This window comes from Pogoniulus pusillus, chromosome 15, assembly GCF_015220805.1.
Source record: "Pogoniulus pusillus isolate bPogPus1 chromosome 15, bPogPus1.pri, whole genome shotgun sequence".
NCBI lineage: Eukaryota > Metazoa > Chordata > Aves > Piciformes > Lybiidae > Pogoniulus > Pogoniulus pusillus.
Genome location: NC_087278.1, coordinates 15186917 through 15200121, shown reverse-complemented (window position 1 = coordinate 15200121; position 13205 = coordinate 15186917). Strand labels below are relative to the sequence as shown.

The 13205-nt window shown below is 43.9% G+C and overlaps 1 protein-coding gene across 1 annotated transcript in view; it reads left to right on the top strand.

Annotated features, from left to right (window-relative positions):
- Window positions 1–337: 337 nt before the first annotated feature.
- The window catches only part of TRIM24 (tripartite motif containing 24), a 72651-nt gene continuing 59783 nt past the window's right edge, over window positions 338–13205 (top strand). Inside the window, exon 1 of the mRNA XM_064155479.1 lies at window positions 338–852. Coding sequence (XP_064011549.1) covers window positions 477–852 — 376 coding nt within the window. The 5' untranslated portion in view covers window positions 338–476. The remainder of the gene's footprint in view (window positions 853–13205) is intronic.

Below are 13205 nucleotides of genomic sequence, written 5' to 3'. Positions count from 1 at the left end.
CCAGTGCGCACCTTGGTCATAAGCAACACCTCCGCCCCACAGCAAACGCCGGGCTACCGCCAGGGGCAGCGGCGGTAAGCGACCCGCCAAACACCCGGGCAGAAGGCGGGTGGAGGAGCGAGCCTCGCCCTTGCGCTCGTCGGGCAGGCTCCCGTGGGGGCTGGATGGGACAGCGCGCGCCGCACGTAAAGTGGGCGTAGCCCTTCTGGGGGCGTGACACGGCACTGGGGCGGAGCCCGCGGGCGGGGCGGGAGGGGCTGCGGGGGAGGGGCGGGGCGCAGCGTGGCGAGGGGCGGGGCGCGGGCGGCCGTTGGCCGTGTGGCACGGTGGGGCAGCCTCCTCCTCGCGGGGCAGGCACACAAACACTGCAGGCCGTACGGGGCGGGGGTCGGCTCGGCGGTAGCGGCGGAGCGGGCGGGAAGTGGCGGAGCTGCCCCGCCTCCCCTCGGCGCTTCAGCGGCGGCCGGCGCAGGACAATGGAAGAGGCGACAGCGGCGGCAGTACCGGCGGCGGGGGGGCCCTGCCCGGTGGATCGAACCGGAGGGGCGGCGCTGAGCGGGGAGAATGAGGCCGAGAGCCGCCAGGGCCCGGCGGAGCGCGGCGGGGAGGTGGCCCCGCTCAACCTGTTGGACACTTGCGGCGTGTGTGGGCAGCCCATCCAGAGCCGGCGGCCCAAGCTATTGCCCTGCCTCCACTCCGTCTGCCTCCGCTGCTTGCCGCAGCCCGACCGCTACCTCATGCTGCCCCCCCCAATCCGCTCCTTGACCGCCGGCGCCTCCAAGGAGTCGCAGCCGCCAGCATCCCCCTGTTCGCCTGTCTCTTTGCCGGCCTCACCCATGCAGTGCACGCCTGGTAAGTATCCCTTCTGCCGCCGACCACTTCTCTCCGCCCCGTAGTTGCAAGTGCAGCCCCTTGTACCCCACGCCCCTCCCCTGCCGCTCCCCAGAGGGCTGTGTGTTACGACAGATGTAGCGGATAGAGAGCTATTGCGACGGGAACTTGGGAAGCAGCGGGTGGGGTGCAGGTGTCGGGCCGCGGAGCTATCGGGGCGGGCTCGGAGCGGACTCTGCTACTCGCAGCGCCAGTGCTGGCGGAGGGGATCGTGTTTTGTTTTGTGGCGTTTGTTTAGTGTGGCGCTTTTTTTTGTGTGTGTGTGTGTGTGGTTTGTTTTCATTTTTAAAAAATATGTTTTTTAAATTTCCCACCTCGGAAGGGAAGGCAGTAGTTGTACTTTCCCAGTACACCTCTGTGTGGATAGAGAGGAGCGGCGGCAGCCGGCCCCTTCCTCTCCCGGCCGCGTCCGCTTGGGAGCCGCGGGTAGGCCGGGCAGATTACCTCCCTGGACGCGGGACTTTTCGCTCTGCTAGGGCTCGGTTTTGTTTCTTGCCAGCGGGAAACCTTAATAGAGAATGATTCCAAGGCAGAAATAGGTAGCGGGAAGGCAGACTTTTATGAGTGACGTTTCTAGGCAGGCAGTTTGGAGCTTACCTGGAGGGAAGCTCTGCAGGTGTTATCATCCCCTCTCCACCGCGTTCAAGCAGGGGAGGGCCCGATCGAGCGCCTGGGCGGTCTCAAGTGCGGGCGAGTGGTAACGTGATAGGCAGCCTGGGTGGGTCTGCTAATGACTTGCTGTAGAATTACTTGATTGTCAACGCTGAAGGGAGAATGCTTCCAGGAAGTTTTGGTAAGCTCGTGTACTGACAGAGTGGCTCGTGTTAGTTTGTTTATAAAGTACCTTTTGCTGTAGATGTGCAATAAACTCCTACAAACTGAAAATACTTTTCTAATGCTTTTTCCTAACCATATTTCGATTAATGGAGTAATTTAATTTTGTTAAACTCAATTTCAACGTAGAAGAAAATTGAAGATCCTGGAGAAACTGGAATAGAAAAGAGGAAGTCGGTGTTAGTGGAGGTTGTGCTTACTGGGATGTGTACTGAGGCCTCAAGTGAAAAAGCTCTCTATAAAAAAAGTAAGAACTTCAGACTTGCCATTCATAAGCCAAGGCCATTGTCCTTTCAGTGCATTTAGGAAACCTTTACCATATTTCCAGCAGTTCTGATCAGAAAGTTTATGACTCGAATGTATAAAATGTTAGGAGCAATTTGTAAAGTGAGCACCCTCTTGAGAGAAATTATTATTTGGAACAGTTGAAGTGACAGTCTTGCTTCAGAGTATCTGAGGAAGTCCCCAGTGTATTATTAATAGGGTATGCTGAGCCTCTTCATCTACGTGGATATCTGTTAGTGTACTCATTCGATCTTTATTAATTTTAGCATGTGATTTATGAAGTAGTCAGACTGCCTAGTCGTAAGTCCCAGAAACGAACAAACTGTGAAACTGAAAGCCAGTTTGGTTTGGTTGATACAGGAGATAATTCAGGAGATTTACATTTGGTTGATCCAACATCCAGGAAATGTTACTACTTACATGTCTACGAGTTGATCTGTAAAGTTCTGCATGGGAGGAGCAGAAAAAGCACAAGCTTTGGTGTATGATGAGGTGTTTCAGGATGAGGTACTTGAGAGGGCAGAGATGCAGCTAGCTCAGGGGGTTGCAACATAGGCTGAGAGACAATATGTAATAATTTTACAAGTTTTGGGGTCATGAACACCATAACTCAATTCCCAGATGTTCTACTTAAATGTAGCAGAAATAGGAGCCTGTAGTTGACTAAGAAATGGGATGTGTCATAAGAATTAAAAGATAAGTGCTATTCAGACATTTACTTGAGAAATCAAATGATAGATGAAATAGTGAGTTGTAGCAACAGTGAACCTGTAGCTCTGTTCCCTCCTTTTGACTGTGAGTTATTTCTGTGTGAGTGATTGGTACAGTGTGTATTCTTCCTCATGTGAAGTTACAAACATGCTTTTTTGGGTGATGTTATTTTTACCATGCTGACTTTTATTTCAAGTTACTTTCATGATTCCACACTACCATTCATTGTCCAACAGGAAGAAGAACTTGTTAGAGATCTCATGCTCTCCTTGACACAGTCTTTACATCTTTTCTTGTCGTGGTTTTGGCCCAGTTAAAATGACAGTGGCTGTATGCTAGCTACCTAAGGATTCACTTGATAATATGTATAAGCTACATTCTGTTTTCCAGCTGAGATAAAGTTATAAACTTAATTTAGGATTAAAAAAAGGTGTCAATGTCTAAAGCTGATTATATTGAGGGAAAATGTTATAATCAGAGGAGTTCTTAAATTCTGAGAAGATTGAAAGAAAGACAAAAGTACCAATCTGTCTCCTCCTCTGGTCATATTGTGCAAAATGCTTGAGGAGTGACCTGGAGAAATAAACTGAAGAGTGTAATCTTGAAAAAGTGTATAGTAGTGAATGCTTATTGTGATGTAAATTATGAGATTACTGTGACTAAACTGAAAAAATAAACAAGGAAGCTATTTGTGCCGGAAGAAATGTCCTAGGTAAGGAACACAATAGAATTACAAACTACGAGAAACATTTGAAAGATAAGCAGACTACATAAACACGTGTGCTGAGCAGTAAGATGCTGCAGAAAAAAGCCTGAAGGAGGATTGGTAGAAGGGAGCCTGTCTTGAACAAAGGAGAGGGTGTGATTTGAGAAGTTCTTCTCTGAGCCAAATTTGAGATGGATTGTTATGCTGATTTGACTGGGACAATTTAATTGACCGAGGCAGGAAGTGTAAAAATACAGTTATTTTTATTTTTCCTGAAAGCCCACCCCCAAACTGTATACAAAACTATTTAAATTTTATTTGCTGGGTCTAATTCAGTCAGGAATCTTCACAAGGATGCTTATGGGCAATTTTAGTAATCTAGGAAAGTCAGAAAATTGAAAAGGCTAAGCTACAAGATAAATCAGGCTGAGCAGGAAGCCTGGGGAAAGGTTGATTTACTCACGAGGTCAGAGTAGGAATTGAGAGAGATCCCTGCTGAACCCCTTTTGTGGCAGCCTCTGAAACCACAAGGTATAATCCAATTGTGGATCCATGCAGCAAAATCCAATGAGATTAAAACTCGCTAAAGTCAAAAGCATCTGTGGACACAGCTTCCACAAGGCAAATCTTGTGGAGTGGCTCTGCCTTAGCAGCACAGGGAAAAGCTGTACTGCTTGTGTCGTCCTATGAACAGCGGTAGTTTATGGCAGAGGCCAGGTCCCTCCACTCTCCACCGGGAAGCCAGATTACAGTGGTCTGAGGAGAAGCCAGGTCCAGGTGCCTCAGGCAACTCTCTTGAATGGGATGTAACAGACATGCCGCACAGAATGGTGCGGAAGCGGGAACTGTGCTTTCTTGTTGCTCTCATTTAGAATCCAACTAGACAATGTGTCCAGTGCCAATATACACTTGGTGTGAAGAATCCAGCCAATCACCAATCACCAGCCCAGATTCTAGCGCGGGCTTTCTCAGAGTACACATGTGAGAAAAAGGATGCCTTTTGCTGTTCGCTGTTCAAGCCTTCAGGGGTGGGAGAAAGCAGTTCAATGCCTCCTCCTTCCCCCGGGTCAAACTTCCAGAGACAGACTGGGGGACGGGAGTTTGGGATGCCTTGCCACATATGCTGATACACAAATTAGTTGTAACACAGGTAGCTGAAGAAAAGCTAAGTTTTGGGTATAATCAGGATATGCTTTTTGTTTTCAGTAAAGTGTTTCCAAGTGTAAATAGTCCTTCACTTCACCGGGATAAAGTGTATCTTTCAACATACAGACAAGTTTACTTGAGAGAATATTGGCTTTCTTAGAGTAAAGGCTCTTACAACTAGCAAAGTAATGCAAAAAAAAATTGCTATGAATCTAGAGTGAACTAAGAATTCTAGTGATTCTGCCTTGAATACGTGGTTCAGCAGGAGTAACAACAAAGACAAATGTCAAGATGTAAAGGACCTTCCTGTGGTGGTTGTTAATCAGTATTCTGCTTGAAAATATAGACTTGTGGCAAGGATAAATGATGTGGATGTCCTCTATGCTGCCGTGTGCATTCACTTTGAATTAATTTCTGTGGAAAAGAAAACCTGGAATTTCTGATCTCTACTGTTCTTGTAGTTTAAGGTGTAGCAGAGCCAGCTGTGTGTCAGATTTCAGTGGTGCTAAAACTGGAGAACTCTCTGCTTGTTTTCCAAATACACAATGGCAACTTCTTTGTATATTTATTGTTAGACTCCTGAAAAACAGCTTGCAAGGCAGAGAACTTTAGAAACTGGGGAATGCTGCAAGAATGGGTTTGCAAGTGTGATACAGACTTGTGGGGAAGCGCCTGTAGACACTTCCGCTGCCTTGGCTAACTTCATGTACATTTTCTATTCCTTTTTTCTCGAATGACCATTCTTTATTATTTGATTGTGTGCAAACAAGGCAGGTATTGGAAATATGCTCTTTGTCCAAATAGCGCTGGGTGGTGCTTTAATGCCTACTTAAGCAGCTGTCTGTACAGGGTTCATCTGGACATCATAGTACTCTGGTGGAATTTTTGTATGTGACAGAGATGTGTGAAAATGACAGTTACAGATTGAGATTCTGTTCCTTTTCAGAACTATTGAAGTTGTATATATCCTCCTTTATTATCAATCCATACACGGAATAGATTGTGAACTGGTGTGGGGATAAGCTTCTGAATGGAAACGCATATCTAAGTTACATGACGATATAGCGATGAAATATTACTAGTGTCAATACAAAAAAGAGGAGAGGGTTTTTCTTCTTTGTTTTATCTCTAGACAAACCTACTAGCAAACAAATCTCTTTATGAAGCTATTATTAGCATGTAATGTTTGTACACTCCCAGTATTTAAATTCTTGGGGAGTGTTTAGACTAAGAACTCAAATATGTTCAATGTTTGTTGTTAATTAAGGAATAGATACTTCAGAGTTACTAAACAAGGATTTCAGTGATGTTTATATTTCATATTTCAGCTTATTAATGCTCAGAGATATTTATTTACCGGTAGTATGTGAAGGTCTGTAAGGTATAGAAAGAAGACCAAGCCCTTGATAACCCCACATCGTGTGGGGTGGCATCTGCTGTTTTATGTACTGCAGTCAGTCCTTATCTAGATGGGTTTTAAACTTCTTCAGACTCTCATCTGATGTTGGTACCTGAACTTTCCAGTGTCATCACTTCATTTTACCTTGAAAATACAGCTTTTAAAATAAATTCACATTATCTTATTTCCCTTATGTCGTGGAGGGCCTGTAGGCCCAAAAGCAGGCTTATTTGTACCTATGCATGCCTGGACATGTCTTTCTGCCAGGACCCCTGGTTGTAAACAGGTTGTGTAAGCCTCCACACACCCAGCTCATGTCTCCCTGGGGTAAACCCATGTGATCCCCATATTTGGGAAAGTCCAGGCAAGAGCCTTCTGCCTATTATGGTAAGGTTTGGCTTCCTGCCAACCTGATTGGTCATTCTAGTGGAAGTGTATTTCTAGCTGGAAGTATATTTGGTTGTTTCAATGGATATGGTAGAAATATCTCTTAGAAAAAATAACTTGCTTGAAGAGCAAGGGAAAATAGTGGTGCATATGTTCATTAAGAGGCAAATTGAAGAAGTAGCTTGTGTTGTGGTGTTTCAGAGGGGGATTCTCAGTACCTATGCCTATTTGGCAGAGGAGAGAAATTAATTGGGGCAATATAAAATTTCATATAAAAATATAGATTTGTTAAATTCAGTATTTTTGAACTCTCACCACCCCCAACCACTGTATATTAATACTCAGTTTGGTACACGGTTATGAAAACAATGTAGGATAAAATATGTGCAGGGAATTTGTTAATCAACTAGCAAACATTCAAACTATAAACAGAGATAGAGGAGTTTTCCCTGCAGCTTAATGCCGTTTGGGATCTTTATGCTATTTGCCCAGCAGGGTGGGCTGTGAAACACTTTCTGCTCTATGGCAGAGGTAACTTATATTACAGAGGTATCAAAGCTTTTACTCACAAGGGTTATTATTAATCACCCTCCCGGGCTGTGTCCCAGCCTGTGCCTAGTGTCCAGACTTCAGGGTCTCTGCCTGTGGACTTTTTGAGGCTGGAATCTTCCTGGCTTGAGGGGAGAGGATAAATCTTCCCAGTTTCTGGGGAAATATTTCTGACCTTTGTTCTCCTGGCGAGGGACGATCTCTGCCTTCGTGCTGCTGTCTCCTTCTGGATGCTCTGTCCAGGACTTCTCAGCTTGGCAGGATTTCAGGAGCAGGAGAAGAATATCTGTGCTGTCTCTGGCACAGTTCTTCATGGCTTCAGGCCGTGTGTATGGCTGCTAGGAGTCTGACCTCTGTTGGTAAACCAATGCAGGATCCTGGTTCTGACGGCAATATAGCGTGCAGATGTGCACAGCTGGCTTAGGAGGCTATAGGCTCCATATATATATATATGTGCAAGCTTAAATGATCTCAGCATCTAAGGTACGCAGGCAGGTAAGCTGTGATTGAATCAAAGCATGGGGTCTGAGCATCGGAGCTATGCAATGGCATCCGAGAGTGGGGGTCTGAGCAGTTGAGCGCTGCAGTGTGGTCCGAGCTGAGCTGCGAGTAGGGTCAGAGAGCACGTTGTTTGCCTGTGCACCCCTATTTATTGAATGTGGGCTGAGATTAATGGCCTCTTTGGCCACTAGAATGACCAGTCAGGTTGGCAGGAAGCTAGACAATACCGTAATAGCAGAAGGCTCTTGCCTGGACTTTCCCAAATATGAGGATCACATGGATTTGCCCCAGGGAGACACGAGCTGTGTGTGTGTGAGCTTACACAACCTGTTTATAACCAGGGGTCCTGGCAGAAAGACATGTCCAGGCAAGGCATAAACAAGCCTCTTGGACGGCCTACAGGCCCTCCACAATGTATGGGCAAGCTCATAAATGTACTGAAGAGCTAGTCAGCCACCCAGCAGGCTTTTAGGTTGGCCTGCTGGCTTACACAAGTACTACTAAATGGCCATTTCACTCAACTTCACCCAGTTTGGTACATTTAAGAAAGGAATTTTGTTGAAATTCTTGATTCTGGACATAATATTGTGAGAGAAGATGGTCTTCTCTAGGGGAAAAGCTTTATGCCAGGGTGGTGTGAGTTTATATTAGGATGCTGTGGGTGGAATTTCCATATTATTTAGTGGGATTTCCCAGTACCTGTAAACTTGTGAAGCTGGTACTTTGTGCATTGCACCTAATTTAAAAATAGGACAGGGAAGAACAAAATCTAAAGTGAATTTTTGTGACTGTTTCAGTATGAGTTACAGATTGTTTATCAGTTATTTCTGAAGTAGATGTCATGGAGGGGTATTCTGCCGCCTACGCCAATTGTGGCGGAGGGGAGAAATTATTTGGTGTGAGATGATATTTTATAAAAATATATAATTTATGAGCTTCAATGTTCTGAACTCTCACCACCCCCAACCACTGAATTTTAATATTAATATTTGTTCTTACATGGTTATGAAAGACATTGTAGGAATAATATCAAACAGTAACTTGTTAATAACTAGCAAATATTCAAACAATAAACAAAGAGTGGAGTTTCCCCATGGCTTAATGCCACTTGGGGTCAATATGCTACTTGCCCAGTAGGTGGGCTGATGCTCTTTCTGCAATAACAGGAGGCAACAGAAATTACAGAGGCATTAAAGCATTTACTTACAAATTCTTATTAATTATCAATCACCCTCCAGGGCTACATCACAGCGTATACAAGTGTCCAATCTTCAGGGGACTCTGCCCGTGGACTTTGAGGCTGGAATCCTCCCAGCTTCAGGGGAAGGGAGAATCTAAATCCTGGTGAAGAATGCAATAGCTGACCTTGTCCTCCTGGCTTCTTCTGGAGGATCTGTGTGTATGTCCAGGGATTCTTAGGCAGGACCTCAGGTGCAGAAGGAGTATGATGCTGTGCAGTCTCAGTCACGGTGTCACACTGGCCAGCAGGCCGATCGTGTGCGGACAAGTGAGGTCTGCTCCTGCTAACTCAGTGGCAGTGGCGCGCACCAGGCAATAATAAGGCAGCGGGCGTGCAATAAGGTGCACGGCTACATGGGAGACTGGGAGACTAAGCTTCGTAGTGGCAGGCAATACAGGATCTAGTCCTAGTAACTCACCGTGGTGGCATGCAGGTGTGCATGGCTGGCTGCGAGACTGAGCTCCATAGATAAAGGCAGATGCACTGCAAGTGAACAGGCAGGCACAAGCAAAAAGCAGTGCTGGTGAGCGTAAGCGAGCACCTTGTTTGCCTGAGTATCCCTATTCATCAAATGTGGGCTGAGATTCATGGCCCTTTGGCCACCAAAATGACCAGCTTTTGGCAGTCAGACAAACCATACCCTAATAGGGAAAAGCCACAGGCCTGCACCTCCCAAATATGGGAATCACACGGGCCTTACATTAGGCAGGCACGATCTGGGTGTGTGGGGGCTTACACAACCTAAAGCCTGGGCAGACCAGACTTTATGGCACCAGGCCTATTGTGCCCCTTTGTGCTCGTTATGTGTTTACTTCTGGTTATGGGCAGAAAAACATGTCCAGGCAAGACGTGAATAAGCCTATTTGGGCCCTCCACGACAGTAGACTTTTAAAAGATTATTTTAATTAAAAAAAAAAAAAGATGGTAAGATGAAATACAGCAGTGTTACTGATTTTTAACAACAATATGCTGGTCAGGCAGGCTTCTTCAGGTGAATATGGCCCTGTAGCAGGCATTACAGACCTGTGCTGATCATCCAGGTGGTTTGTGAACAGCAGTAAAATCTACTGTGCTTTTACTATCTCTTATTTAACTTTTATCTGTTGAAACAGTTTCACAATGCAATCTTTTTATTTTCCTGACTAACTTAAAAGGCCACTCAAATTTCTTTTTTTATAGAAAAATAGCAGTGATGCTAGTAAAATTTGACTCAGCAATTAGGTAGCTGTGGAATAATTTACTGTTTATGAACTCGCAGCTCAAACATTTTGAAAACATCAGTGTCACAGTCAAACTGGCTAAATGTCCAGAGAGAGAGTGTATAAAAACAAATGTTTACCATCAAAGGAAGCATGAAACAGTTGTATAACTAAAAGGTAACTAAGACAATTATACTATTACTAACAAGTAACAGTCTTGTGAAGTCAGGTATGAAAACAAAGATTGAGCAAAAGAATGTTTCTAATTGCTTGATACTGTCTACAGTTCTTCAAGTAAAGGCTCATTTGAAGCTTTTATGTGGGAGAAAGTTGTGTATTGCTTTGTGTACATTACTAACTTGCTTACCATCAGTGCTCTGTCATAAGCTTTCTAATTATTTTTGAAGTTTATCAGCAGGCTGGGTTAAAAATGAAGACAGCAAGCAATGCTTGCACTTAGGGTCCTTATTTCAAAACAGAAATCTGCAGCTCCAGTACTAAATGCTTCACAGGTGGGTGTACATGGACAGGAGAACTGAACAATTTGCTTTCTTACTGGGAAAGGATTCCTGCTTCTGATTAATAGGCAAGTTGCCACAGGCAACATTTCTTTTAAAATGGTGAATTCCCCTTTCTACCTTGGTCCCTTTAGTGAATACAGCGTAATTTGAATAAAACAAAACTAGCTGAAATACCCTTTGAACTAAAACTACTGCTTAGTTTGAAAAGTGACTGTATTTTCACAGTGACCTTACATACCTCTCTGTACTGTACACAGTAAAGAAACAACTGCTTTTTGTAAATACTGACTTGGAAAGACCCCTTGTACTTTCTAGGATGTCTGCTTGAGTTTAGGAAGCATGTAACAACCTTAAACATTCCCTTAATTTGCTTCATTAATTTCTAGGCATCTGCTGTGAAGTGACAGTGTAGGCAAGGATGTGCAGAGCTGCAGTTTTTTTGAGCTAATGCTTGAAGCCAGCCTAACAGAAGTTGGTGTTAAGCTTTGACTGCTGCTGAGCATACTACACCAGGATGTTAATGCTAATGCTGGTTAGGGGAGGGAACTCTGGCTGCTCTGCAAGGAATGAGTAGGTGGGAAGGAGAGGTAGACAGCTGCAGCCATCTGTTGAGGATGGAGAATAAGACCTTTTAAAGTGGGAGCAAGGTTCTAACTTTAAATGCAATGTACAGTGCCTTGATAGAACAGCACAGCACCAACAGGTCTGTTACTAGAAATGAGCAGTATGCAAGTTTGGCCTGAAGCATGAATTGAAACATCCTTTTTTCAAACTAGGCTCTGCTTTTAAGTAAATTACTTGCTGAAATAGTGTAGGAGTGTAAATTACATGCCCTTATAGGTTTAGAGAGATGGAAAAGTAGTTTTGAATCATCTTTGCCTCTTGAAATACTTCTTTGACTTGTAACTGCTCCATCAGTTTTCAAGTCAAAGCTGAAATTCATAGCACTGTCCAGCCCCGAACAGAAATCAAGGTAGTGGACAACAGACCAATCAGACAGTGAGATAATGACAAGCCCATTTAGTAGACAGGCTTGCTTGAATGAGTATAGAGTACAGAGCTGTGTAATGCCTGATAGGAGGATCTCAGTAATAGCTAAATATCATAGGAACGTTGAAATTCTGGAGGTAACAGACTTTAGTGTTTTAGCTTTTTAAAATGTTTTCATTTTTACCTTTGCTTGCTTAAGCAGTTGAGTTTTGTCTCTGGGTTCTGTTCCTTTGTTTCTTTTATCTTGTTTAGGGGTCTTTCATCACATATGAGCAGCTGTTGTTCTCAGTTGCTTTAGATTATGAATGGTTGATCTTGCCAGCTACAGACTGCTTGGCCTTCAATACTGCTGTTTTTCTTTTCCCATTGATAATAGTGAGGAGGGGCTATGAGGATGTAACTCATGGGCTAGCGTATGTTTGAAACCCCCAAAATAATACTGGTTACTTCAATTGTTTATTTTAATGAAATGCTAAAGGAACTTTTCCTCAGCCCCTTCTTTATGTAAGAAATGTGATTTGCTTCCCATGGCTTATCTGAATGTAAATCTGGATATGCTAGCAGCTGCTTCTTCCAATACTACAGTGCAAATTGTAAAACAGAACAGTTACTCCCTGCTTTGTAGCAAAGGCAGAGTCCAGTGTTATGGAAGAGCAATCAAGAGCCTGGAATGAAGCAAAAAAATCTCTCCAGTAGTGGAGTCCAATTTTACATTTGCCTTAACTCTTTGTCAAAAGAATGACCTGCAAGAATTACTCTTACAATTCTAAAATTACTCGTTGTACAGGCTGTTGGGAGTGGCATCATCAGTAAAACTGTGTGTATCTTGCCCAGCTCAGTAGATTCAACTCCAAACTGGAGATGATATTCTGTTGCCTTTTTCTCTCATAAATGGCCTTGTAACTGTGACTAGATACAATTTAGAAACAGAGCCACAGTTACGGCAGCTCATACATCTTATAGATTATAATACCATTGCTGTTTAAACTCTCTGGGGCCAAAAATTTGTTCAAAAGATTAATGCTAGAAACTGCTTTGTATATGGAAATCCAAAACGGGTCAGACCAGCAGTCCTGTTCCCTCCATTCCACCCTTTGTGCAAGAGCTGAATGTAGTCTGGATTCTTTAAGAAGCTAAATGCTAATCTTGCATCCTTTCAAAGTCCATTTAGCAACAGTATTATTGTACTATCTTCCAATCTGGTTGCATTTATTGTGGTGGAGTTTTTTTCATTTTCACTGTTCCCAGTTCCATTGGGATGAGATCAGATTTAATAAGGTTTTCTTTGGCTACCTTCTGACTGGTTTAAATTATTGCAAATATAGTGTAGGTGCTTTGAGCTGCAGGATGTCTGACTTCAAGCCTTTCCCAGAATACCTGCTTTTGTCTCTTAAAGTTGTAGTAGTTTTTTCTTTATTTATTTGTCATTATGCCAGCCAGGGTAGGTTAAGAAGCGCAGTGCCATGGCCAAACCCTTGTGAGTATTCCTTAGAAATAAAGCAGGAACTGAAATATTCTTAGTTCATCCCCAAACTGGTATTGGAGGCAAACTGTAATAATTCCATAACTTTATTACCAAAAGTAGTATATAATCTATCCTTTCAGCAGGTATGGTAGAAGAAGATGGAAATTGGTCAAGTGAATCTAAAGAACAGTTACATAATGCTTATGAGGACCGGTTTTAGTAGGACAGTCATTACCCTGAGCTTCATTCTTAGATCAGAGTGTCATGCTGGGGAAGCACCTTTGAAGGATCTCTTCTCTGTTTTAGGAAAGTGAGGGGCAGACCATAAGAAGTGAATGCAGATGTTCACATCAGCTGACAGGGTTGAGCTCATGGTTCCAT